Genomic DNA, 24,009 nt, shown 5'->3' with positions numbered 1-24,009 from the left:
TGATTTTTTTGTGGCAGTCCTTTGACAGTAAAACAATATTAAAATACATTTTAGGGCTACTACAGTAGCCTACATATTTTAGATTCAACTATTATCATTTTCAAACAGTTACCACATAGCGTTATGAATCAAGATGAGTAGTAAATGGATTTTAACTAGGAAATACACTCTGATAACTAATCAGAACAGAACATGATACTTAGCTCATTGTTAAATGCCATTTCAAACTACTAATTCCAACAATAAGAAACTAGATACTGTTTTAGGCTTCCATTAACCATCCGACCAAACTAAACTAACTATTTGGCTGTTGTTGATTGCCTACTTTGGTATTTTTTAACACACACACACACACACACACACACACACACACACACACACACGCACGCACACGAGTTTCCATGTTTTATGAGGACTTTCCATAAACATAATGATTTTTATAATGTACAAACTGTATATTCTATCCCCTATCCCTAAACCTAACCATCACAGAAAACTTTCTGCATTTTAAGATTTTCAAAAAACATAATTCTCTATGATTTATAAGCTGTTTCCCTCATGGGGACCCAAACATTTCTCCACAAGGTCAAAAATTACTGTTATTGCTATCTTTGTGGGGACATTTGGTTCCCACAACGTAGTTTTACCGGGTACACACACACACACACACACACACACACACACACACACACACACAGATTATATTTATTTTATTCAACCTATAAGTCACAATAATTGTCCACTGAAACAATGCTGTCATTTTTATTTAGCTCTACTACCTCCCAAAACCTCCAGGTATTTTAGTTTGCCTAAATATCCCTGCCAATTAAATTCTATACGTGATGTGAAATGAATCCCTTGCAGCATCACACTGACATTAATCACAAACGCTAATGAAAATGATTAGTTCCTCCTTTTACTGAGCGTCTACTGTTCCAGATCCCGTATTCCTGACCTACCAAGACTCTGGTCTGGTAATGAACCTACATTATGCAACGGGTCTCTGGCCCGCAAATGTGGTGCCAGTGAAGCTGGCCTGCTCCCAGAACCACATCTTTAAGGGAGTCATCATGCCACGCCATGCACAGACTGGCCACAGAGCATGATTAAACCTCATGACTTCAAACTTTCCAAACCCTAGCCTGTCAAAATGAGCAACTCAACCCAAGCAATGAGCTAAACCCACTTTTCAACAAGTCACAAAACAGAAATGGCATATTGGCTAAAATTATTCGATTTCAAAATTTAAGCACTTGGATAAATTTGTCTCAAATAAGTCATGTTTTCATTCAGTATTAAGAACAAGAAATTTATCACAAGCCCGGTGATAAAACAAACCAATTTATATAGTTCAGCAGTGAAATACACGAGAAACAGCCCGGAATAACATTTAAATTATTTCATAATGTATATCATGTAGTAATGTTTTTACTGTAAGTACACAATTCATGGTTTTTCGTAGCAGCAAAAGTCTGAAGGCTTCTGCAGTTTCTATTACGTTGATGTGCTAAGAGTGCCCCCTAATGTCCCCTGTCGGACATAACCAAAACAACTCATTCAATCAGTCAGAAGAATTTTATTCCATAAAATTGCAGCAAATAAATTATTACACAATGTAACTTTCTTATAAATATAATCTTTGAACATTTAAATTTACTATAGCTAAATTTCCCTGCTCAATCTGAGACACATCAAGCAAAGGTAAACAAGGTTCTTGTAGGTAAACATGACTTTTGAAATGTAATATATATATATATATATATATATATATATGATGTAGAATTTACTTGAACAGTAGTGTGTGTGTGAGAAGCAAATAAGAATATTACAATGATTTCTGAAGGATCATGTGACACTAAAGACTGGAGTAATGATGCTGAAAATTCAGCTTTGTCATCACAGGAATAAATTACATTTTAAAATATATTCAAATGTAAAACAGTTATTTTAAATTGTAATAATATTTCACAATATTGGTGTTTTTCCTGTATTTTATTTGTGTGTGTGTGTGTGTGTGTAGAACTGAAACGCTTGAATAATAGAAACCCTCCGGAGCAGCAATCCCAGGACCACCCAGACCTCACCTGACTTTACAATGATCCTAGAAAGTTCCTTGGGAATATTGGACTTTCAAATTTTGTGTGCTACATGGGAAAAGTTTAACCGTTCAAAGGAATGAAACAGTATCCCATCTGATGTTCAACACACATCAGACGGCAAATATTATTATAGTTGCTCCGTGGACACGGGCCGTATTTCTGGCTGAGGTGGTTTCATGTATCTTATTATGTGGCGGTAAGAGAGGAAAATTGTAATCATCTGGGTCCAGATTGGCATAGTCCACCTACTGTGAAAGACATTGTATTGTCTGATATCAGGTTTTTTTTTTTTTTTTTTTTTTTTGACTGGCATCCCGCCTCGATCCAAACCATTTGGGATTCAGGCCTTTTTGGGCTTGAAACCAGAGTCAGATGATGGCGATGAATTCAAAGTCAAAGCATTTCAGCAAAGGGAGAAAAGACAGACATCCCCTCTAATGCCACCAATTAATTTTGACATTGCAGATCAAAAGAGAGTAAATGTAACAGTATCTAAATGCGACATGACGGAGATGGAGGGAAAATTGCAACCACTGTTGTATGAAAGTGAATTTTTGGCTAACCTTTAGTTTTGTGAACACTGACACCCTCAGCTTTTCTCTTGTATAAAAGAGCTAAAACAACACGCCGGCATGAAGCGCTCCCATATGTGACCCATTCGCCCGGCTCAACCCAGACATCAGCGATTGAGGGGGAGCTGGTGCCGAATGGCAAGGCTATGGGCAAAAGCCTTGACTACAACTATCACGAGGTCCTCTGAAAACTGCCATACATAAGACGCCGACTGCAACACACTCTCAACCAGCCAAAACAGTCATATTAAATACATGTGCCAGAACACTAAATATTCATAAGTGGTTAAATTAGACCCCCTTTAAGGCATCATTCAAGGTGAATATGACTCTGAATGACCTGAAAAAAATCATTATAATCTCAATTAGCCTGACTGTTAATAAACATTGTCATCAAACACTATGATTATTTCAACTCTTGAGACATTCAGTGGTCAAACATTGACCCGATAACACGATTAATTAATTGAGTCAATATGCTCGGCTGGGATCAATTGACATTCACTCGGTTGTTTTCAACAGCTTGGTTACGGTGGTCTCTGCAAAGTCTCTATAATGTCTTTCAGATTAGCAGTTAGTTAGAACTCAGTTTGCCTGCAATTAGGAACTATTACAGGACCACCACAAGTTTACCAAATAAGTGACTGTAAAAAAGTGAATCACCACTTCCCACTGGAGACCCCCAGAGCTAATGGCCCTGAAAAATTCCAGCAAAAGAAGCCTAATACACACACACACACACACACAAATGTACGTGTGCATGTTAAATAGAGAAAGAGAGAGATTGTGAGAAACAAAGAACCACATCATTTCCATGACCTTCTGAACTGTTCAACTTCCTTGAGATTGTTTCCAGGACCGAGTGCAGAACAAAAATTACAAAATTCAGTGTCATAATGGTTGCAACAAAGTTCTATAGTTTTGAACCAACCTTAGGCCTCGTTATCTGGCATAAGGCCTTTGCACAGCTGAAATACTTTGACTTTTTTTAACAGTAACAATTCTTATCGGTCGATGGTAATTAGCGGTAGAGCCTGCGAAGGCTTTTTAAGTCTTACGGCTTACTTGTAGATCCGAGCTCTGCTGATTTGGACCACATTTTATTGATCGGACCACTTGCAACAAGAAAAGGGATTGAAGACTGTGTGATATATCAGAAGACCCTTGATTATAAGAATATTTGACCCAAAATCGGCAAAAAAAAAAAAAAAAAAAGGCTCCCAAAATGAAATGTTTAGAAACCATTTTTTTAAATATGTGAATGTTTTTAAATACCATTATTATTATTATTATTATACTTTTATTTATTAAAATAAAACTATGTGAATGTTTTGTGTTCAACAGAAGAAAGAAACTCATACAGGTTTGGAACCACTTGAAAGCAAGAAAATCATGACAAAATTTAATTTTTTGGGTGAACTATCCCAGTTTAAACGATTCACTGGCTCACTGATTCACTGATTCACACTCCTAGGTTCCAAGCAAGAGGCGGTTTCATGAATCATTTTGACTTTTTGACTCATTAAAAATAACCTATTCATAATCACGGCTCACTTAGTGTTTGTTGTTTCGAGAATTTACTGTTGCAAGTTTTTCTTTCATTTTTTCTGTTTCGTTGTTTATTGTGTGGCAGTCTGGAGTCGCAGAGAAAGAAAGCCATAAAGATTTAAAAGGACACGAGAATAAGTAAATGATCTATCTAAGTGAACTATCCTTTTGTTTCCACTCAGAACAGAGTGACTCAAAATATCTAATGCATTCTTTTATAAATGTTTTAACAGATTAACATTGAATCACTACCTTAAGGATGGCAAATTTTCAGGGGTCATTTTCTCCAAATATGCAGTGTGAAACGTTGCACCAACAATGAGAAAGAACCGGAGGAAAGTATATATAACTGGATAGCCATCTTTCCCAGAACCCCTTAACGCACTGTCCAGTGGATGAGCCATGCCTTTGCAATGTTATCCACTCCCATCAACCCTTAAAGAATTACAAGCCTGTTCTTTCATACAAATTATGTCGCCGAGAGCCCACTGGAGCCTTGAATATGGCGTTCAGTGATTGGCAAGTAATTCGATTGAGTGAAGAACAATGTACACTTAGCAGAGACAGATCTCTGACCAACCAACAGACTAGAACCTGGATGCTTATCACACTACCCATATTCATTAGAGCAAAGCCGAGACGGAAGCGGACAGTTCATTAAATTAAATTTCCCTAAACAGAGTCACACACATTTAGATTGATGTGAGACAAACTAAAGCTTGAGAGAATAGGCTTCTCAGAGGAGTCAAAAGTTCAGATGGGTCACGACCCCTGAGTGACCAGTTCTGCTGAGTCATGACTACATTCTGCACACATCCAGTGCTGTTGCTTCACAATCATGTCATTTTAAGGTCTTTTGGCTCTGATGGTGAGATCTGGAAGGATTTTATACCACGAATGAACCATTGGCTAACAGGTTTGACATTCATTTCAATCAGGTTTTCCCAGACCACCAGAGAAAATCTTTATGAAGCTGTATCTATCAAGGGATCAGATACTGCTGGAAACACATGAGCTAAACCTGCATCACGGGCTAAACAGGGGTCAACAAAACATCACAACCAGCTGATGAACACAAAACACATGCCAAGCATTTTTTGGATCCATCAAAGGCTCTTCGACTGAGTGTGTTGAGACAAAAACATCAAATATTTCTGAACAAAAAAAAAAACTTCAAAGAAAGCAAGATTTTCTGACCTTTTGTACAAAGGAATTTGCATGATTAGTGTCACAAATTTGACTGATTAGTGACCTAGACAGTCTAAATCCTAAGTATTTCTCATTCATTTTACGTCTTGTTTTTGATGTTATGAAAATCCTAAAACTTGCTGTTTTGGTTTGTATAAAAGGATGATGGCTGCACTGTTACATTTTTAAAGGGTCAGGTTTTTGTCCATACAATGAAAGTCAATGGCACTCAAAACAACATTGAAAGAACATACTGTTAAAAAAATTGGGGTCAGTTTTATTTTCTAAAGAAATTAATACTTTTATTCAGCAAGGATACATTAAATTGATCAAAAGTGAGAGTAAAGACATTTATAATGTTAAAGATGATTATTTTAAAAGGTGCACCATGTAAATTTGTTTTGTTCAAAATTAACAAAATTTACAATACATTAACATCTAACATACATTAACATCTAACACTAACACGACAGAGCTCGTAATAAAAGGAGAATCAACATTGACTTTATTTTTCAGAGATGGCGAGAACTGAGGGACTTAAAAATGTTGTAAAAGCGAAGCGTTTTTATTACTTAACAGGGGAGTAAGGTATTTTATTGAACGGATAAATTGCCATATATAGCTCTCTAACAGAGTTCATTGTAAAGCATCATCTATTGTGAAGGGTAATTATATTCTAGTTGTTGTAGCGCTGTGTGTGCTGGATTGTATTGGGTAAAGCTACAGTAATGTCTTCAGCTAGTCAGCTTAAGATCCTTTCAATCTAAACTGGTTATATCTCTTACTTCTGGTAGTGAATGTTTTAGAAGGAAAATCATATTCATCCGCACAGTGCCGAAGCACAACCAAAACAATGTTCTTCTGCAAAATGCATGCAGTTTTGTTTTTAACAGCTTGAGGGCCAAAAGTTACATAGTGTAACTTTAAATAAACGCAGCTCTTGTGAACTTTCTATACATTGAAGAATCTTAAAGTATCACATTCATCACAAAATTATTAAGCGGCACACTGTTATCAACATTGATAATAATAAGACATGTTTAAATATTATGATTTCTGATCATAGTAATGATGCTGAAAATTCAGCTTTCACATCACAAGAATAAATTACATGTTAAAATATATTAAAATAGAGAATTTTTGATCAAAATTATGCAGATTTGGTTAGCACGAGTGACTTCTTTCAAAAACATAAAAAAATCTTACTAATCCCCAAACTTTTAAACTATAGTGTAATAATGGAAAAGAATGCTCAATACAGGTATTAAAGTTTAGTTAGTCTAAGGCCGCATGTCCACCAAAGCGTTTTTTCACGCGGCTGGCGTATTTTTTCAATTGTTTTCAATGGGAGCGCCGCGTTCTTAAAACGACATGAGCGTAACGAGGCACTGAGCCTTTTTTTCACGCTGAAGCGCTGAGCGTTCAGTGTTTTTTACAGGTCACCGAGAGTTGAAGAATGTTCATCACTGTCACTTTTTACCTAACTGTCCAATCACAGTGGAGGAGGGGCGGGACTAATACCACACCGACCAATTGCCACATTCTGCTTGTACAACGTCAACAGATGACAACAACTAGCATGATAACGGAATAAAATCATTTAAATCAAGAGCCAGAGAAAATACATTACATTGAATCGACATTTTAATACAGAATCAACAAAATATGTGTGAAATGAGATACTACTAGTAACATTTTAGCGGATATTCCCTATCATAGCAAGCAAAGTGTCTCAACTGAAAAAAACATTTTCAGCTGGCTAAAAACGCTTTGGTGGACACTCAGCCTAACAAATGAAGTAGCAGTAAAGGTCTTTGCAAAGCAATACTTTCTCAATTTTAATTTTTAAAGTATCACACATAAAATGAAACCGACAACTGCTATATACGATAGAAATAGCGAAATAATGCCTTTAGGAGACATTTAACCATGCGCATCTTATACTATAGTAAGTCGAGGGCATAATTAAACTGCTCTGGTTAATAACTACATTATTAACTACATGCTGGCTGCCGCTGGTACAAGGGTCTCCACAGGCACTGAACCTTCCTGACAGTGTTATAGTGCAGTCTCGTGGGTGGGGGGGTTAACACCTGAAGTTCTTGGATCCCCCCAACTAAGAGAGAGGAAAAAAGAAAGAAAAGGAAAAAAGGCATCTGCTTAGTTTCACCAATCAATGGACAAACCTCGACACCGGCCTGAACAAACACAGAATGCAAGCTGTAGCAGGTGGTGGAAAGACCTATTAAACCTTCCTCTCTCTCTCTCTCTCTCTCTCTCTCTCTATGTGAGAGGTCTCACGGGGCCAGGGTCTCCCCTGCACACACAACCTGTACCTACAGACAGCTGTGAGCCCAGCCTGCATCTGTAGGCCGAGAGGAAAAAACAAATAAACTGTACAGAGCGCGAGCGCTAAGGGCAACGGCCAATCAAAGGCTTGTCAGCGGTTGCACTTGCTGAATAAATGACCTGCCTTGACAGGAAATTCCACCAGCAATTTTAATTCTGATCAGGCTTCAAGGAAGTGGAAAGAATAAAAACACATCAGTTATAATGACAGGAAGTCTCCAATCACATGGCAAGCAGCTGTTGCCAACGTAGGGATCAAGGAGCCGTGAGAGGATGGAGGGATTCTGGTGCGAAATGCAGATGGAAAAAAAAGAAGATGAGTTTGAGGGGAATGAGAGAAGCGAGGTAAAGCCGGTGTGTCACAAAATACTCGTTTTTTTGTGCACCGCTTGCAAAAAAGAGGAAACCAAATAGCAAAAGATGTGCTTCACATCACGACTACCAGCGATGTTATGCAAATGCACCAAAAGCCGCTTGTTAGGGGGTTCCGTCCATATGGAGATGTTTAGGGTGCTTTTCAAACCATCTGCGTTTTATACCAGGCCTGGCTCCCGAGTCTGGGGGATGCAATCAAATTAGCCGAGCTCTATGTGAGCTTCATTTTAACAAGGCTATAAATTTAGAAAATGTAATTGAAATATGATGCTTTAAATATGATTGGTTTCAGATATATGATTGAAGCCAATGGAGTACATTAGAGTACACTTGAGGAAGAGGGCGCTCAGCGCCGAGTGCTGTGTCGAGTTAGCGACTGTAGAAGCCAAGAAGTCTTTGTGGTAGGAACCACACTTAAATTAATAAGGAGAAATATCCTGACATTATTCTTTTACAAACAAGCAAAAGTGGCTTTGATTAAGCACTTTCACATTTCATAAATCAGTCAACTCGAGGAGTTTTATTAATACGGTCTCGTGCTACATGAGGTTATTATTTAACCATTTAAAGTTCTACTTATTGTTATTATGTTTTTGTGCCATGCAAGCTTAAACATCATTTCCAGTGTTGTTTTGAATATTGCCGTCCTAAATAATATATCCGTGGTTCTAAATATTTAAGCTGTATAATTTCAAGTTACTGCTGCAAATGAAAAATCTAATAAATTATTCGTTTTTCCCCCCATAAATGTTCTTTTTTGCAAAAAAAAAAAACTTAAATAAAATATCAACGATAAAATTATATATATAATTTAAATACTTTCAAAATTTCAATATTTTAAGTTACTACTGCAAATGCAAAATCTAAAAACATTTTTTTGAAAATGTTCTTTTTCTTTCTTTCCTTTAAAAAAAAATTATACAAAATAATAACAATAAGAATATATATTTTCAAAAAAATATATGCAAAAAATAAAAGCATTATTTATGTGGTAAATATGTTAGCAGGCCAAGGAAATAATATGAACTACTATCCTGCCCAGGCCAGCACAAAAATAAATAAATCTTATTATTAGGCCCTGACTTTAAAGGAATAGTTCGTTTGAAAATAAAAATTCTGTCAAAAGAGGATATTTTAAGAAATGTTTCAGTGTTTTCTATTTTTTCACCCCCCATACAAATGGAAGTCAATGATCACCAAAACTGTTTGGTTACCGACATTGTTCAAAATATCTCATTTATGTTCCAAAGACAGACAATCATACATGTTATGAACAACATGAGGGTGAATATGCAATGATATATGATGATAGATTTTTTTGTTTTTTTGGTGAACTGGGCCTTTAAGGAAGAGTATTACTATTTAAATATAGAGAGATTCTACAAAGGATTCATCTATAACATCCAATCTTTTGAAATGTCATGCACATGAACAGTTAGCGGACCCAACAATCTCAACAGAAAGCCGAAAGTAAACTGGTAGCCCTCAGCGGAGGCGCAGGCACAACTCCAAGTGATGTTCTGATGATAGAAGCCATCTTGAATTACCCGTCTGCATCCACTTAAAGCCTGACTCAATGCCATTACTGTTCTGCCATTTCAAGCAGAGCCACTGATGGGCAGGCATCTCTTTTCAAAAAAGCCGTCCCCCCAGCTCCCCTCTCAGGAAATGGAGGCCGCGGCTGGTCAAATGAATCTTAATCTGCGCAGGTTTGGAGCTCCTCAACGGAACCAGACGGTCAGGATGACAGCCCACCTGACAGCCATGAAAATCAAAGCTCTTCACTGAGCAGCCCGTTTCAATTTCCCAGCTTGTCCTAAGCTGTTTTACCATGAAATCCCAAATTGCCTATTTTGATTGAGTACAGATAAAACTACATAAGTAAGTTATTGTAGATCTTAACAATGACTGACAAGGCGCGTACATGTACATTTGTAATTAAATGTCTGATTTTGCGCTACATAAATATCACTTCACACAACGAGCAATTAGTTCCAACTCTAAAATGGTGCTTATAAAACAACAGGACTTTTTTTTTTTTATTACATACATTTTTTATTGAATTAAGCATAGGTTATGACCTCACACTGTAGTTGGCTGGAAAACTTAAATTGATTAATAGCATTATTTTTTGGGGGAATAATTAACTAAAAGAAATGCTGCTGCTAACTACATTTTTCATTAGTGTGACAATAGCTCAGCTCCTTTCAAAATAATATAGCTTTAAAAGAAGTAGCGGTGCAGTGTAATAAAGTGCTGTTTTTAAAGTGTGTCACATTATATTATACACGCAGCTTCACAGCTGAACGAACCTGAATCACATGGGCACTCCTAAAAAGATTCATTTCAGTGAATCAGTGAATCAGTTCATCAGAAGGTGCATGTAAATGAACTCATTCAAAAATGACTCACATATTCATTTGAGTTAATGCATAGAACAGAATATTTTAGTAGTGAAATCTTTAGTTAAATGCTAACGTTCATCATCAAGTGTTTGATTCGGTTATACAAATCACTCTTAAATTATTGTAAATTATTAAACAAAAATTAAAGTTTTAGTTGAAGGAATCAAAAGATTTGAGTTACTGGAATTAATCAACATTTCCACTACATGTAGTGGGCAAAAGTGATGTCCGGTCTAGGAAAATCTTCACTTTTTTGTAAGTATATTGTGTAGATGTTCTTAGAGTCAGTTGTTTTATTTGTGATAACGCAATGAAACAAGCCAAATCGTGCGGCCTTATTTTTTCCGCCAGGCTGCCATTCAAAGAAATTATGAACACATGCATAAACAAGAGAGAACCAACAAAATATGAATAACTTATTATGTTGTAGTCAATGTATGCTTTTTCCTGTGAGCTGTTTGTTTTTCTTTGCATTTTTTTTTTTTTTTGGTAAATAAAATAAAACCTATAGCTGTAGTTTGCCTTTTTTGCCAAATAATTTGTCAGATAAATACCTTAACCAAGTTAAGCATTTTGTTCTTCCTTCATATTTAAAACATTTAAAAAATAAAAAAATATTTTCCTCACATTTTGATGGTTTAATCGAACCTGTAGGGTCATTAAAAACAAAAATCCTCTCCAGACATCACTTTTGACCACTAATGTATATGTAGCTGTCAATGCTGTCACCCTAAATGAGACCCTCACTATACTCATCTTATATTATCTCACATCCATATTTTAATTGCCCTCTTAAATAGTTTAAATGTAATTAGCCATTTTTGTTGGTAGATACAATACTTCCATTTGAATGTAGTTTAACCACTTTAGATTATGACTAGCAGCTTCACAAGCTACAGTAGAGTTTTAAAGGGGTGGTATAATGCCCTTTTCACAAGATGTAAAATATGTCTTTGATGTCCCCAGAGTGTGTATGTGAAGTTTTAGCTCAAAATACTCCACAGATACTTTTATATAGCATGTTAAAATTGTCACTTTTTGAGGGTGAGCAAAAACGCACCATTTTATGTCTGTTCCTTTAAATGCAAATGAGCTGCTGCTCCCGGCACTGAAAATTTCAAAAACTTTTAGCATTTTATGTTAAAATCGGATTCAGACAATGATGGAGTGACTCAAGAAGAAGTGACAACATGTAGAATGCAACAGGACATTTCTGAATGGTTAGTTGATGAATTTATGTAGCTTATGTGTAGTTATCTTCTAGTCATTGATTAGCATATTCTGTCTTGATTATCTATAAATCGTGCTCAGGGGGCGGGTTTTATGTAAATTCTAGGGTTGGTGATGTCACTAACCCGAGAGGAATGTCATGTAGTCCCTACCAGCTGTTTGTTGTAGCAATTTCTTTAAAAGCAAATATCTCCCTTTGCTTTGAACTTTGAGCATTGTAACTTTGCAGATGTTGTTTATGCTCAAACAGCAGCATTAGACACTAACTAAAGTTAAAAAAGTGAAATCATAATCAACCACCCCTTTAAAGTAGCATCCTCAACACTGAAAGTCCAGAACGTATAGAATATTACTGTAACGATCTACCTTCAGATTGATGAGCCGCTAGCGGTGTCTGAGTCTCTTTACAGTAGGAAACCAACTCTCTGGGCAGGAAATCCACCTGAGTTATCTTAGAAGGTCCCAATCTGTGCATTCGGCGTCTGGGGAGAAAGAAAACGGCCTATAAATGTCCTGCAACCTGACACACGTGTGCACACACTAGCATGCATGTTTAAAATACATACAGTGCATCACAAAGACAAAATACAATGTTACAGCCAATATGCTGTAGGGCTCATTATTCAGGTCTATGAACAGATTGTAAGTTTGGATGACCCTCGGTTGACTGCTAGAACTAATGTTTAAAGCATTCTCAGTACATAGCATGGTGCATCAATCACTGTCACATACAGCCCTGGGCACACAGCTGGAGAGTGACCAGCTGAAAACACTTGAACCTGACAAACATAAAAGAAAAGCGGAATGAGATAGAGGGAGCGAGCCAGAAGGAGAAATGAAGAGAATGACGGAGAACAAGAGGAACAAAGAAAAGGTTGCATACACAATGGTACGCTACAGTACAAAGGCAGTGAAATACCACACACACGCACAGATATGTAAATGTAGATTATCAATGTACAAAGAAATGAGAAATAGAAATTAGAAGGGTACTAGAACACAATCAGTCTAAAAAAGGCCCGTTCACACCAAGAATGATCATTATTACGATAAAGATATAGTTCTAAAAATATTTATATATATATAAAAGAATAGCAGAGTCCACGCCACAACTATAACGATATCGTTGGAACAATAAAAACACTGACAGCCAATCAGAATCCATCCTGCTTTAAAGAGCTCAAGCATTTAAAGCGGAAGACAAACAAAAATGTAACGCATGCTTAAAATAAACAGAACGATATTTTCCGCTGGTGTGGACGCTAATGTAGTTATCTTTATAGTTATCCTTGGTGTAAATGGGCTTTAACTCTGTAATATTATAATATTAATTCATATATTATTAATCAACATGCAGTTCTTTATATCTATATCTATATTAATAATTCCCTTGCTTTTTAACTGGTAAATTCTGAGCCTTTAACCATGTTTCAAAAGTTTTATGCTCACAATATACAGTATAAAAAAATAATACTTTCCTCTCAGGTCATTTTTATTTCAGTCTATATCTATAATAAGATGATGCCTATTAGCTATTCTAACATGCATTGATTTGCATGACATTTTTATGTCATTAAACAAAAATATTTTCCTATACTCAAAGCAACTGATTGACCAATCAGAATCAAATATTCTATAGAGCTGACTCAATGAATGTCTTAATACTTGCAAAACTTAATTTACTGAATATGATGAAATATATACACTACTGTTCAAAGGTTCAGGGTCAATAAAACTTATTAAAAAAATTACATTGCATTAAATTGATCAAAAAAATGTCAGTAAAGACATTTATAATTTACAAAAGTTTTCTATTTCAAAACAAATGCTGTTCTTTTGAACTTGTTATTCATTTTAAACTGTAATATTTAATATTGTTATAATATTTCACAATATCTATCTATGCATCCATTCATCCATCCATCCATCCATCTCTATGCTATGCATCTATCTATCCATCCATCCATCCATCCATCCATCCATCCATCCATCTCTATGCTATGCATCTATCTACTGTATCTATCCATCCATTCATCCATCTAAACTTTCAAACAAGTCTTTGTCAAGCCAATTTTATCTTGAAATCGTTTGCTGTAATAAGTATTTATATAGTCATATTTCTTTGCATTAAAATTTTTCATTCTAAGTTATATTCTTTGCATTTCAAATTTTTTCAAATTTGAATTGCAATTTTGCATTGTTAACCCAATTACAATTCAATCACATTTTCCTGCACTAAATGTGAAAAAGCCAATACTGTAAGTGTCCAAAGAAATGCATGTACACATCTGCGTGTTGAAAAATGTTTGTACATGAAAAATGTCAGCAGATTTGCGTAAAAAAAGAGAAAGAAAGAGACAGAGAGGAGGAGATACCCGAGCTCAGAGTCAGCCTGCAGTTGAAGAACAGAGGGGTCAGTGTCCCACTGCAAGGTCCTGGAGGGGGCGGCAGGGGGTGTCACGCAGGGGACAGGAGGGAGAAAACATGCAAGATTAACCTCAGCAGAAACAACACCATCATACACACAAACATAAATATCATAGCACACGCCATCAGACAACACGCCGCATGCAAGCCAGGAGAGCAGTGTGAAAGGACCAATCAAATCAACACAGGGATGCAGTTCAAAGCAATGCTAAGGAGGTTTAAGCGTCATGTACATATAAGATACTCATGTTTATGCACTTTTACAAAGGATAGATGGTAGAACTGGCATGTATGATACGGTAGAAGGTTAAACTGATGTTAAATTATTGGAGAATATGATAACAGTCACTAAGTCTTTCTGACGCTACAATATTAAGTATATTAATGCATCTACACTTATTGCAAAGAAAATACTGCTTTTTTCACTTAGTGTGAATATAATCTATTGCTTAGTGCCTAATTTACAGTATCATCTGATATTATTAGTGTGCCATAGTAATGCCACAGACAATACTTTTTTGTAAAGGCTATGTTCATAAGCTCAATATTAAGCTAACTAGAAAGATAAAAAAACACAAAAACAGTATATGTTTCACAGAGTGAGATATACTGTACATTAAGACAGACATATATAAACCAAACATTTCATACATGACATGTTTTGGTTGGTGGCCAGAATATATTCTGTATTTATAGGCCTATTCTATAAAAGCAGAACCCACAAAACCTGTAGGCAAAGCGTGAATATTTTTTCCTATAAAGGAACAAGTAATCGTGTTGACCTTGTAAACTTTTTTCCACAACCTTCAGTACAAGTCTCAAACATACCTATTATTTTTTTCCACACTAAACTAACACAGTCAGAGAGGTAGCGTGTCAAATTGACACTCTGTTTTACCAGTGATGACATTTAAAAAACCATATTGTCATTCCCATCATTGCAAATGGCTCCAATTTAACCATGCAAGAGGAATTGTTGAAGTCAAGGCTCAAGGTGACAGCAGGCATCAGACAGTCACACCGGGGGGAACGACCTAAACTACTCTGCTTTTTTCAACTGCCAATGAAATGCAGTGTGCGCTGACTTTAATAGCGGAGCGAACACAACCCCTCCAAAGGGGTTCATGAGATTCTGGGTTACGGTTTTGTTTGGATGCATACCTTTCATTGTGTGTGTACCTTTTTGTTCTTATAATGCCACTGGTGGAGAGTAAGAGTTGTAGATGGAAACACTTAAAGGGATAGTTCACCCAAAAATGAAGTCCAAGTTTTCTGAATAGACTCAACTGCTTTATATGATGAACAGATTTAATTTAGTCTTAAAGTGGTAGTTGCGTAGCTTTCAATGTAGGGAAATAAAGTTTTTGATTTCATCAAAAAGATCTTTTGTGTTCCGAAGATGAACGAAAGTTCATGACGTTTGAATGATTCAATGACTCACTCATAAAGACTTCACTTCTTTCATTACAGGAGGAATCTGACTGTTTGAAATTGAATTTGTGGATACCAAAGAAATGAATGAGAAGTGCCGTAAACTGAATCATACATGTTGAGCAATTGTCTGTGACTTCTCTTATAAAACAGCATTTTTTTCCGGTGTAAACTCTAAAATGAGATAAATCCAAAACGAATGTTTAAGATTAATGTTAAAGATTAGCCGAAGGGCTATCGATTCATTTAATGATAAACCATTTTCAGCGTAGTGAAGCCTCTCCTCCATTGACATCCTTTTTTTTTTTAAACGGCCACTGGTCAGCGTTAGCAGGCGTTTTTAATTAACCTTGACTTCTTCTGTCATAGAAAATTCTGGTAAAAGTAGCAAGAGAATAAGTATACTAGTATGCGGAATTCAGCAATATACAATATACATATACAAGTAACTTGTCGCCACCTACTGGTGTAACGATGGAATTGATACAATCTTTATTTAAGCGTCAAGTTACTTTCAAAATGTGATTTACACTGTTTTAAACGCTATAAGTGTTTATATCCGACCTATAAACTTTAATCCCAGTACTGTGTCTGTGACAGCCTACTGATAGCCTACTGTGTGGTTTAAAACACTGTTTGTTAAGCTGTTTCATATCTATGGCTTCGGCTCTCTCTGGCTCAGCGGTAGCGGCGCCAAAGCAGATTTCAACGTTTGCTGTGATCGTACTTGTCAAATGTTATTATTAGACATAGACGAACCGTTGTTATTTAGGAATAAGATCGCGTGGGTGTTTGAATGAGATCGCGGTCTTTTAATGATTAATCGTGCAGCTCTAGCGGACTATGGAGGGCATTTTCTGCCAAATTTAAATAAATAAATTAAATGATTAAAATGAAAATTAAAACCAGATTAACGATTTCATTACAGAAAACAGTACGCAAAATATGTGACAAAATTGAGAATGAAATTAAATTATTTCATTTTCACAGCATTATCCCTGTCAAATTGAAAAATAAAATGCAATTGGTGATTTCACATTTCATTTTCACTACAGTCTCGAGGCAAGACTGCCAATATTAAAATGAAAAGCCAAACGTGAAAAAGAAACTACAAATGCAGTTTTTACAATGCTCTTTAGTAACGCTCACGCAATAATAGTGACACAATTCAAATACAAATGTAAATTTTCGTTTTCATTTTAATTCCTCTTTTATTTCACAGTTTTCATTTTCGTTTTCATTTTCAAAGACAACCTGCATGCAAATTCTATGTTAATGAGTGGGTGTGGCTTATTCTAGTAACGGCGCTGAGACACGCCTTCTGTAAAGCTAAGTCATCGACGTCCAGCATGAGTTTAATGTGTGAAACAAAATTATTTAAATGTGATTATATTGTAATCGAGACGACGAGATATGGCGAAATCTGTTAGTGAGCTTTTGCGGGAAGCTGCCGCAGCATTAGAACATGAAAACAACCAGCCTGACCATGTTAGTTATGATGTTAGACTCAGACTAGACCATAATCGACGATGAGGTTCATTCATGTATTAGGCTGTTTTGGAAATTCAACTATTTGGGTGTACAGAAGTCTTAGTAACACAATTTCTACAACAATTATAGCCAGACATTAATACCCACTGGCTTTAACCGAGAACCTCGGCCAATGTTTCATTCGCGTCGTGCCTAACAACGCCCTTCAGCCGTGACTTATTCAGATACAGCACTAGCCTAGAGTAGCCTACCTTATTGCTTTTATAAAACGGTTACCACGCAATACAAATATTAATCCCGAAACATAATATATATATGCAACTTTCATGAAGTAAAATGAATCACTAAAAGCCAATTCCTTCCGCTGGAGAAAAAAAAAATAGTCCCTGACCATTTGCAACAGAAGAAGTTACATTATTTCTCCATTAGATGGAGACAAAGACTGTCTTAATGAGTGAGTCAGTCAGTCAGTAGAGAAGACTTTTTAAATGACTCAAACTTGTGATCACGGAGAAGAAAGACGCAAATGACATGACTATAGGCACGGACAAACCCTATTAACTGTTAAAAGTAGCCTACAAGATATCACACCGGGTATTCAAACGGATTTTTATTATGAATATAGGACTGACCTGAAGGAAATATCTAGCCTACTGTAAATGCAGGTACACTCGCTTTCTCGGTCTCATCCAGAAGTTGTTACTGGAAATGAAAATCAGCATTGTGATTATTTTTGTACACAAACTTAAAATAACCAAAAGACACGTAGCCTAACAGTTAAACAGCGGACAGATACAGGCTAGTGCTGTATCTGAATAAGTCACGGCTGAAGGGCGTTGTTAGGCACGACGCGAATATGAAACATTTTCCGAGGTTCTCGGTTAAAGCTAGTGGGTATTAATGTCTGGCTATAATTGTTGTAGAAATTGTGTTACTAAGACCTTTGTACACCCAAATAGTTGAATTTCCAAAACAGCCTAATACATGAATGAACCTCATCGTCGATTATGGTCTAGTCTGAGTCTAACATCATAACTAACATGGTCAGCTGGTTGTTTCCATGTTCTAATGCTGCGGCAGCTTCCCGCAAAAGCTCACTAACAGATTTCGCCATATCTCGTCGTCTCGATTACTATATTATTTAAATAATTTAGTTTCACACATTCAACTCATGCACACGGGACGTCGACAACTTCGCTTTACAGAAGGCGTGCCTCTAGCGCTGTTACTAGAATAAGCCACACCCACTCATTAACATAGAATTTGCATGCAGGTTGTCTTTGAAAATGAAAACGAAAATGAAAACTGTGAAATAAAAGAGGAATTAAAATGAAAACGAAAATTTACATTTGTATTTGAATTGTGTCACTATTATTGCGTGAGCATTACTAAAGAGCATTGTAAAAACTGCATTTGTAGTTTCTTTTTCACGTTTGGCTTTTCATTTTAATATTGGCAGTCTTGCCTCGAGACTGTAGTGAAAATGAAATGTGAAATCACCAATTGCATTTTATTTTTCAATTTGACAGGGATAATGCTGTGAAAATGAAATCATTTAATTTCATTCTCAATTTTGTCACATATTTTGCGTACTGTTTTCTGTAATGAAATCGTTAATCTGGTTTTAATTTTCATTGTAATCATTTAATTTATTTATTTAAATTTGGCAGAAAATGCCCTCCATAGCGGACAGCCAATCGGAATCCATTCTGCCTCAAGAGCTCGAGCATTAAAAGCGTCAGAGGAATAAAGAGCGCGTGCTTCGAATAAACACAACAACATATAGTCCGCTGGAGTGGAAGCTAATAGACTCCGTGCACAAGATGGCGTCTATCAACTTCCGGTATATGAGACCCTGGACCACAAAACAAGTCACATGGGGTCAATTTTTTTAAATTGAGATTTAAACATCACATGAAAGCTGAATAAATAAGCTTTCCATTGATGTGTGGTTGTTAGGATAGGACAATTTTTGGCCGAGACACAAATTTGAAATCTAAAAAAAAATCGAAACATTGAGAAAAATCGCCTTTAAAGTTTTCCATTTATGTTCGTGATTGTACTGCATTCACTCACAAAAATAAATGTTTTATATTTAGGGGGAGAGTGGGGTGATTTGTGCCAGGGGGGGAAGTAGTTCCACCCTTGTTTCTGGAAAACCATAGAAGAAATTGGTCATGTGACCACATCATTTTGAAAAGCAATCACTTTTACTCGTCCTCCAAAGAAGAGAGACACATGGCATGAGAGTTAAGCATTTTTTAGTGCAAAAAACTGTTTTTTCCCTTTCAAAGTAAAATTTCTATGATTAAGGTTTTTTGATTGTAGTGTCTGAACAATTATAGACAAGTTTGAAAACATTTCACACATGTTTTAGTGCTTTAGTAGGCTACACAATGAGTCTATACAGTTAGCATGATGTTAGCTCTTAACTGCTGGATCATGCTAGTTTTTCAAACTTGTGGGTCTGGGGTGATTTGTGCCAAAGGGCATGGGGTAAGTTGTGCCAGATCCAGACCACCTAGACCTACATACTCACAGGGGATAATCTTGAGAAGTGAGGAGATGGGCATGCCTCATCATTGTTTTACTTGGGCCTGCCTGCTATTTGTTTAATTTAGCTAACACTGATTTCAGTTTTGAGTTTGCACTATGTTATTAAAGAGAAGTTTTATTCCGTTTTTAAGTGGCCTATGTCACAATAGGATGTTTAGAAATGAGCCTAGTCACTTTATTCTTATATGTTACATAACTGACAAACAGCACTGTCAACAGGCATCTATTGCCAAAGCCTTTTTGCCTGAAATGATTCACAAATATCATATATTGTGTTGCTATGGTGCTCTAAATGGTTGCTAGGGCGTAGCTTGATTGCTTCACAATGATCCTGAGAGACTTATTGGTCGTCTGAGTAAAATGAGCCCGCCCCCTTGTCTCTATGACACTGTGATCCAGAGTTATGTTCAATACAAAATCCCTATGCAATTGACCATAGTAGGAAAAACGCATGCTATGGTATTCCAGGGTGACAATATCTAAATAAACCTTAAATGAGTAATTTTGTATTGAATTGATCTTGCTTTCATATAGCATTACGGTTCATAACATTAAAATGTTTTGTTTTACTTCAGAAATCACTGGCACAATTTACCCCCATTGTATTCCCCCAAAGGCACAACTTCCCCCGCACCAGGGGCAAGTTGTGCCATGAGACCACTTTTTTTCCAAGAGCTATATTTCTGAAACAATTTATTTCAGATCCAAAGTTATTGTTCTCAGGGATGCACCACATCCTGAAATATATGTACATCCTTAAGTTGAAGGCATTACTGCCATGGCCTCACTTTAAAGTCACTTTGAGTAAAAAGTGGCACAACTCACCCCACTCTCCCCCTACAGTAGGAAATTTAAAAAAATATCTTCATGGAACATGATCTTTACTTAATATCCTAATGATTTTTGGCACAAAATAAACATCGATAATTTTGACCCATACAATGTATTGTTGGCTATTGCCACAAATATACCCGTGCTACTTGTGGCTGGTTTTGTGATCCAGGGTCACATATACTTATCGTAATAGTTAGTTCTTTGAGTGAACTGACCTTGAGCGGGACACCGTTACAACACACAGTCCTGACCTCGGAGCAAAAACAACTCACAAAAACCTATGTGACTATCATGCTATCACGAGGCAATGGTCCTGTATTTCTGAAAATGAAGTCTTGTAAATTTGACTTCAGTCCAGAGACTGTTAGCCGAAACCCCCTGCAGGGAGCGATGACAGGGACAAACGCACACATCATGTGTCATGTGCTGCACGTCTGCATTACGCAGGCTTAATTACAGGCCAGAATCAATCAACCTTTCCCTTTCCACATGACTGCAGCTATCTGTCTAGATTTCAGAGGAAGAAAATGAGCCTGTTAACAACCCTCACTGCTACCGACACTGATACACTCTTGGCTGTTATTTTTTATGTTTTATGGTCAAAATCGATCATCTTATCTTACAAAAATTTCTCTTACAGGCAGATCTCTGGTTGATTATCATTTCTAGATGCCCATTAAATTGATCATGCAGTCTCATAAACTCTAGGTTTTATACCTTGTCCTTGAGACAGGCTGACGGGTGAAGTGGAAAATCAGAAATGAGCACTAAGAAACACACTACAGGAACCACAGACAGTGATTCTTACCTATATCTGTTGATCCCATATAAAAAGACAGAGAAACATGACTATCAGTCACACTCGTGTTACATCATAACTACGTAAACACAAGCTATTAACATTAAAACGCTTCTAGTCTTCTAATCTAATACGATTATTATAAAATATATAAACAATTATACAGAATACAAATTATACTATATACTGTGTGTATATATATATATATGTATATACAAATTATACTATATACTGTGTGTATAAATATAGTTTTTAAATTTATACTCGCTCAAAATTTTGGGGTCAGTAAGGTTTTTTAAAAAAATAATATTTTTTTTCAGCAAGGACACATTAAATAGATTTTTTTTTTAAATGACAATAAAGACTTTTACATTGTTACATAAATGTACAATTTCTAATAAAAGCTGTTCCTTTTAACTTTATATCCATCAAAGAATCCTGAAAAAATATTAATCAACTTAGATAGTAATAAGAAATATTTCTTGAGCAGCAAATCAGCATATTAGAAAGATTTCTAAAGGATCATGAGACACTGAAGACTGGAGCAACGATGCTGAAAATTTGCCATCACAGGAATAAATTATATTTGAAAAAACCCCCCAAAAAAAACAGTTATTTTAAATTGTAATACTATTTCACAATAATAGTGTTTTTACTGTATTTTTTATTAAATAAACTTGGTGACTTCTTTCAAAAACAATAACAAAATTTACCAAACCCAAACTTTTGAACAGTAGTGTATATAAATAATGAAAAATAAAATTAATATTAAATAATATTAAAAACAAATTGTTACTAAAAAAGACATTTTTACAGGAGAAACTTAGTTTGTTTCTCAAATACTGTAAAAATGTTTATGTCTAGATAAATGGTCTTTATATTATATATACATATATATATATATATATATATATATATATATATATATATATATATATATTAATATTGGAGAAATACCTGCCAGCTGCCGCTCCATCCACAGAGTCCTGGCTGCCCGTCTCGCTGGGTGTGCTCATAGACTTTGATGGAGACATTGGTGTCGGCACTGTGTAGAGACAAAAATGTTATTAAATATTCCTTTATAAAAAAATGTAAACAAAGTTGGAAAATGTATAGGCTACTGAACTAAAGTCAATGCACAATTAGATTTCATTTAAAAAGGCAATGCGAGAATGGAGCCGATGTTTGTAATGTACAAGGCTCTGCACTAGATGGCGATAGAAGCAGAGAAAGGGATTACAACCACTCACAAAACCAACACTATTGTGAGTTTAATTTGGGTCTTAGTTTCCTCATGTTTGCATTAGGTAGTGTCTTTGTTAAAGCCTAGAGTAGAGTAGACTACAGTGTAGTAAAAAGGGCAAAATCCAAGAGGCAAAAAGACTGTGGAAAGCCCAAAGAATAAGGGATTTGGATGTAGTCCCATTCAAAGCCATGAAGCGAAACCAGAATATAACAGCCTGATCTTGGCAAAGGTAAAAAGGCAACGTTCTGATGCCAGGCATTGTTGAGTGAGATGTATATTTCAGTGCGGTCCAGTGGTCTGTGTACTGTACCTAATGGAGGTTCGGGTGAGATTCCAATGCTCTGGAGGAGGGCCTCCGTCTCCCTGCGCTTGCGGTCCAAATCTGAGTCCTCAGGAACAGCTTCCGCTTTCTGTTGAGTCTCTGACTGCTCACGTTTGCAAATGCACACATACAGTAGGCAGATATTCATGTTACGTTCACACATTCTGAATGAGTCTCATTAAAATGTCATCTCACCTCTTTCTTCTTTTTTTCTTCCTCCTTTCTCTTTTTTTCCTCTCTGATTTGAGCAAGGCGCTGTTTCTTGCGCTCGAGTTCGGCTTTTAGGTCGCTCTTATCAGCCATTTTGTCCTGCTACAAAATAATTACACACCACAGACCCACAGTTTTGTCCCAGTGTAAGCAGGGCCGTATGGAGACTACAGTAGTAGAACTATTTTTAGACTCTTTGTTCAGTAAAGGCAATTGTTAAGCATTCACTCCTGCAGTGAAAATTACAGTTACAATTTGAAGGCCCATTTGTGTTTTCAACAGGATTATCCTTGTAATATAATAAATTCATGAGAAAACTAATTTTAAGTATTTATGAGGCATTCATTTGATCATGTAACAGCACAAATAACATAGAATAAAATAAATAGGCCTACTATTGTTTATAGGGTGTGGCAGATGACTGTATATATAGGAGCTATGAATAATAATTCTTAATATAATTATTGATTAAAGTCTAAGCTTTAACAAATGATAAATGCATAAATATGATGAAATGGAGTGGTAATAAAAACAAAACAATATCAAATGTGGAAGAAAAAAAACTTTATTAAAGTGTAATTACAACCACATAAATGGCACAAAACAAACAAAAAAGGAAATACATTAGGGGGATATACATGAGATCATTTGAAAAAATCAAAAAAAATGCATTAAAACATATATTTTTAATGCAAATTTGCATGCAAACGTCACATTTATGATGGGGACAGGTGGTATTCAGAAGGTCCAGAGACAGTTGTAAATGGATGCCACATTAGGTTGAATATCATTTATCATAATGCTAATTTTGCTGTCTTTATAGACGCATATACGCAATACAGAGACTTACAGAATAAGCTATTATTGAAAATCCAGTTATACTTCACAAATGTCACAATGATACATTTGAATGTGCAAATGATGTCA

At 36.0% G+C, this 24,009-nt stretch overlaps 1 protein-coding gene across 3 annotated transcripts in view; it reads right to left on the bottom strand.

Annotated features, from left to right (window-relative positions):
- The window catches only part of dync1i1a (dynein cytoplasmic 1 intermediate chain 1a), a 71,112-nt gene that overhangs the window by 46,669 nt on the left and 434 nt on the right, over positions 1-24,009 (bottom strand). For 2 of the 3 annotated variants that reach the window (XM_084131106.1, XM_084131107.1), the window contains exons 2-6: positions 23,068-23,184; positions 22,861-22,975; positions 22,262-22,349; positions 14,142-14,201; positions 12,133-12,248 (exon numbers count right to left, since the gene is read on the bottom strand). In XM_084131106.1, coding sequence (XP_083987232.1) covers positions 12,133-12,248; positions 14,142-14,201; positions 22,262-22,349; positions 22,861-22,975; positions 23,068-23,175 — 487 coding nt within the window. In that variant the 5' untranslated portion in view covers positions 23,176-23,184. The remainder of the gene's footprint in view (positions 1-12,132; positions 12,249-14,141; positions 14,202-22,261; positions 22,350-22,860; positions 22,976-23,067; positions 23,185-24,009) is intronic. The other variant, XM_084131108.1, reaches the window with a different exon arrangement.

The sequence above is a fragment of the Abramis brama genome (genome assembly GCF_963993115.1).
Source record: "Abramis brama genome assembly, chromosome: 12".
NCBI classification, from domain to species: domain Eukaryota; kingdom Metazoa; phylum Chordata; class Actinopteri; order Cypriniformes; family Leuciscidae; genus Abramis; species Abramis brama.
The sequence above is the reverse complement of the archived record's forward strand: the minus strand, read 5'-3'. Positions and strand labels throughout refer to the sequence as shown.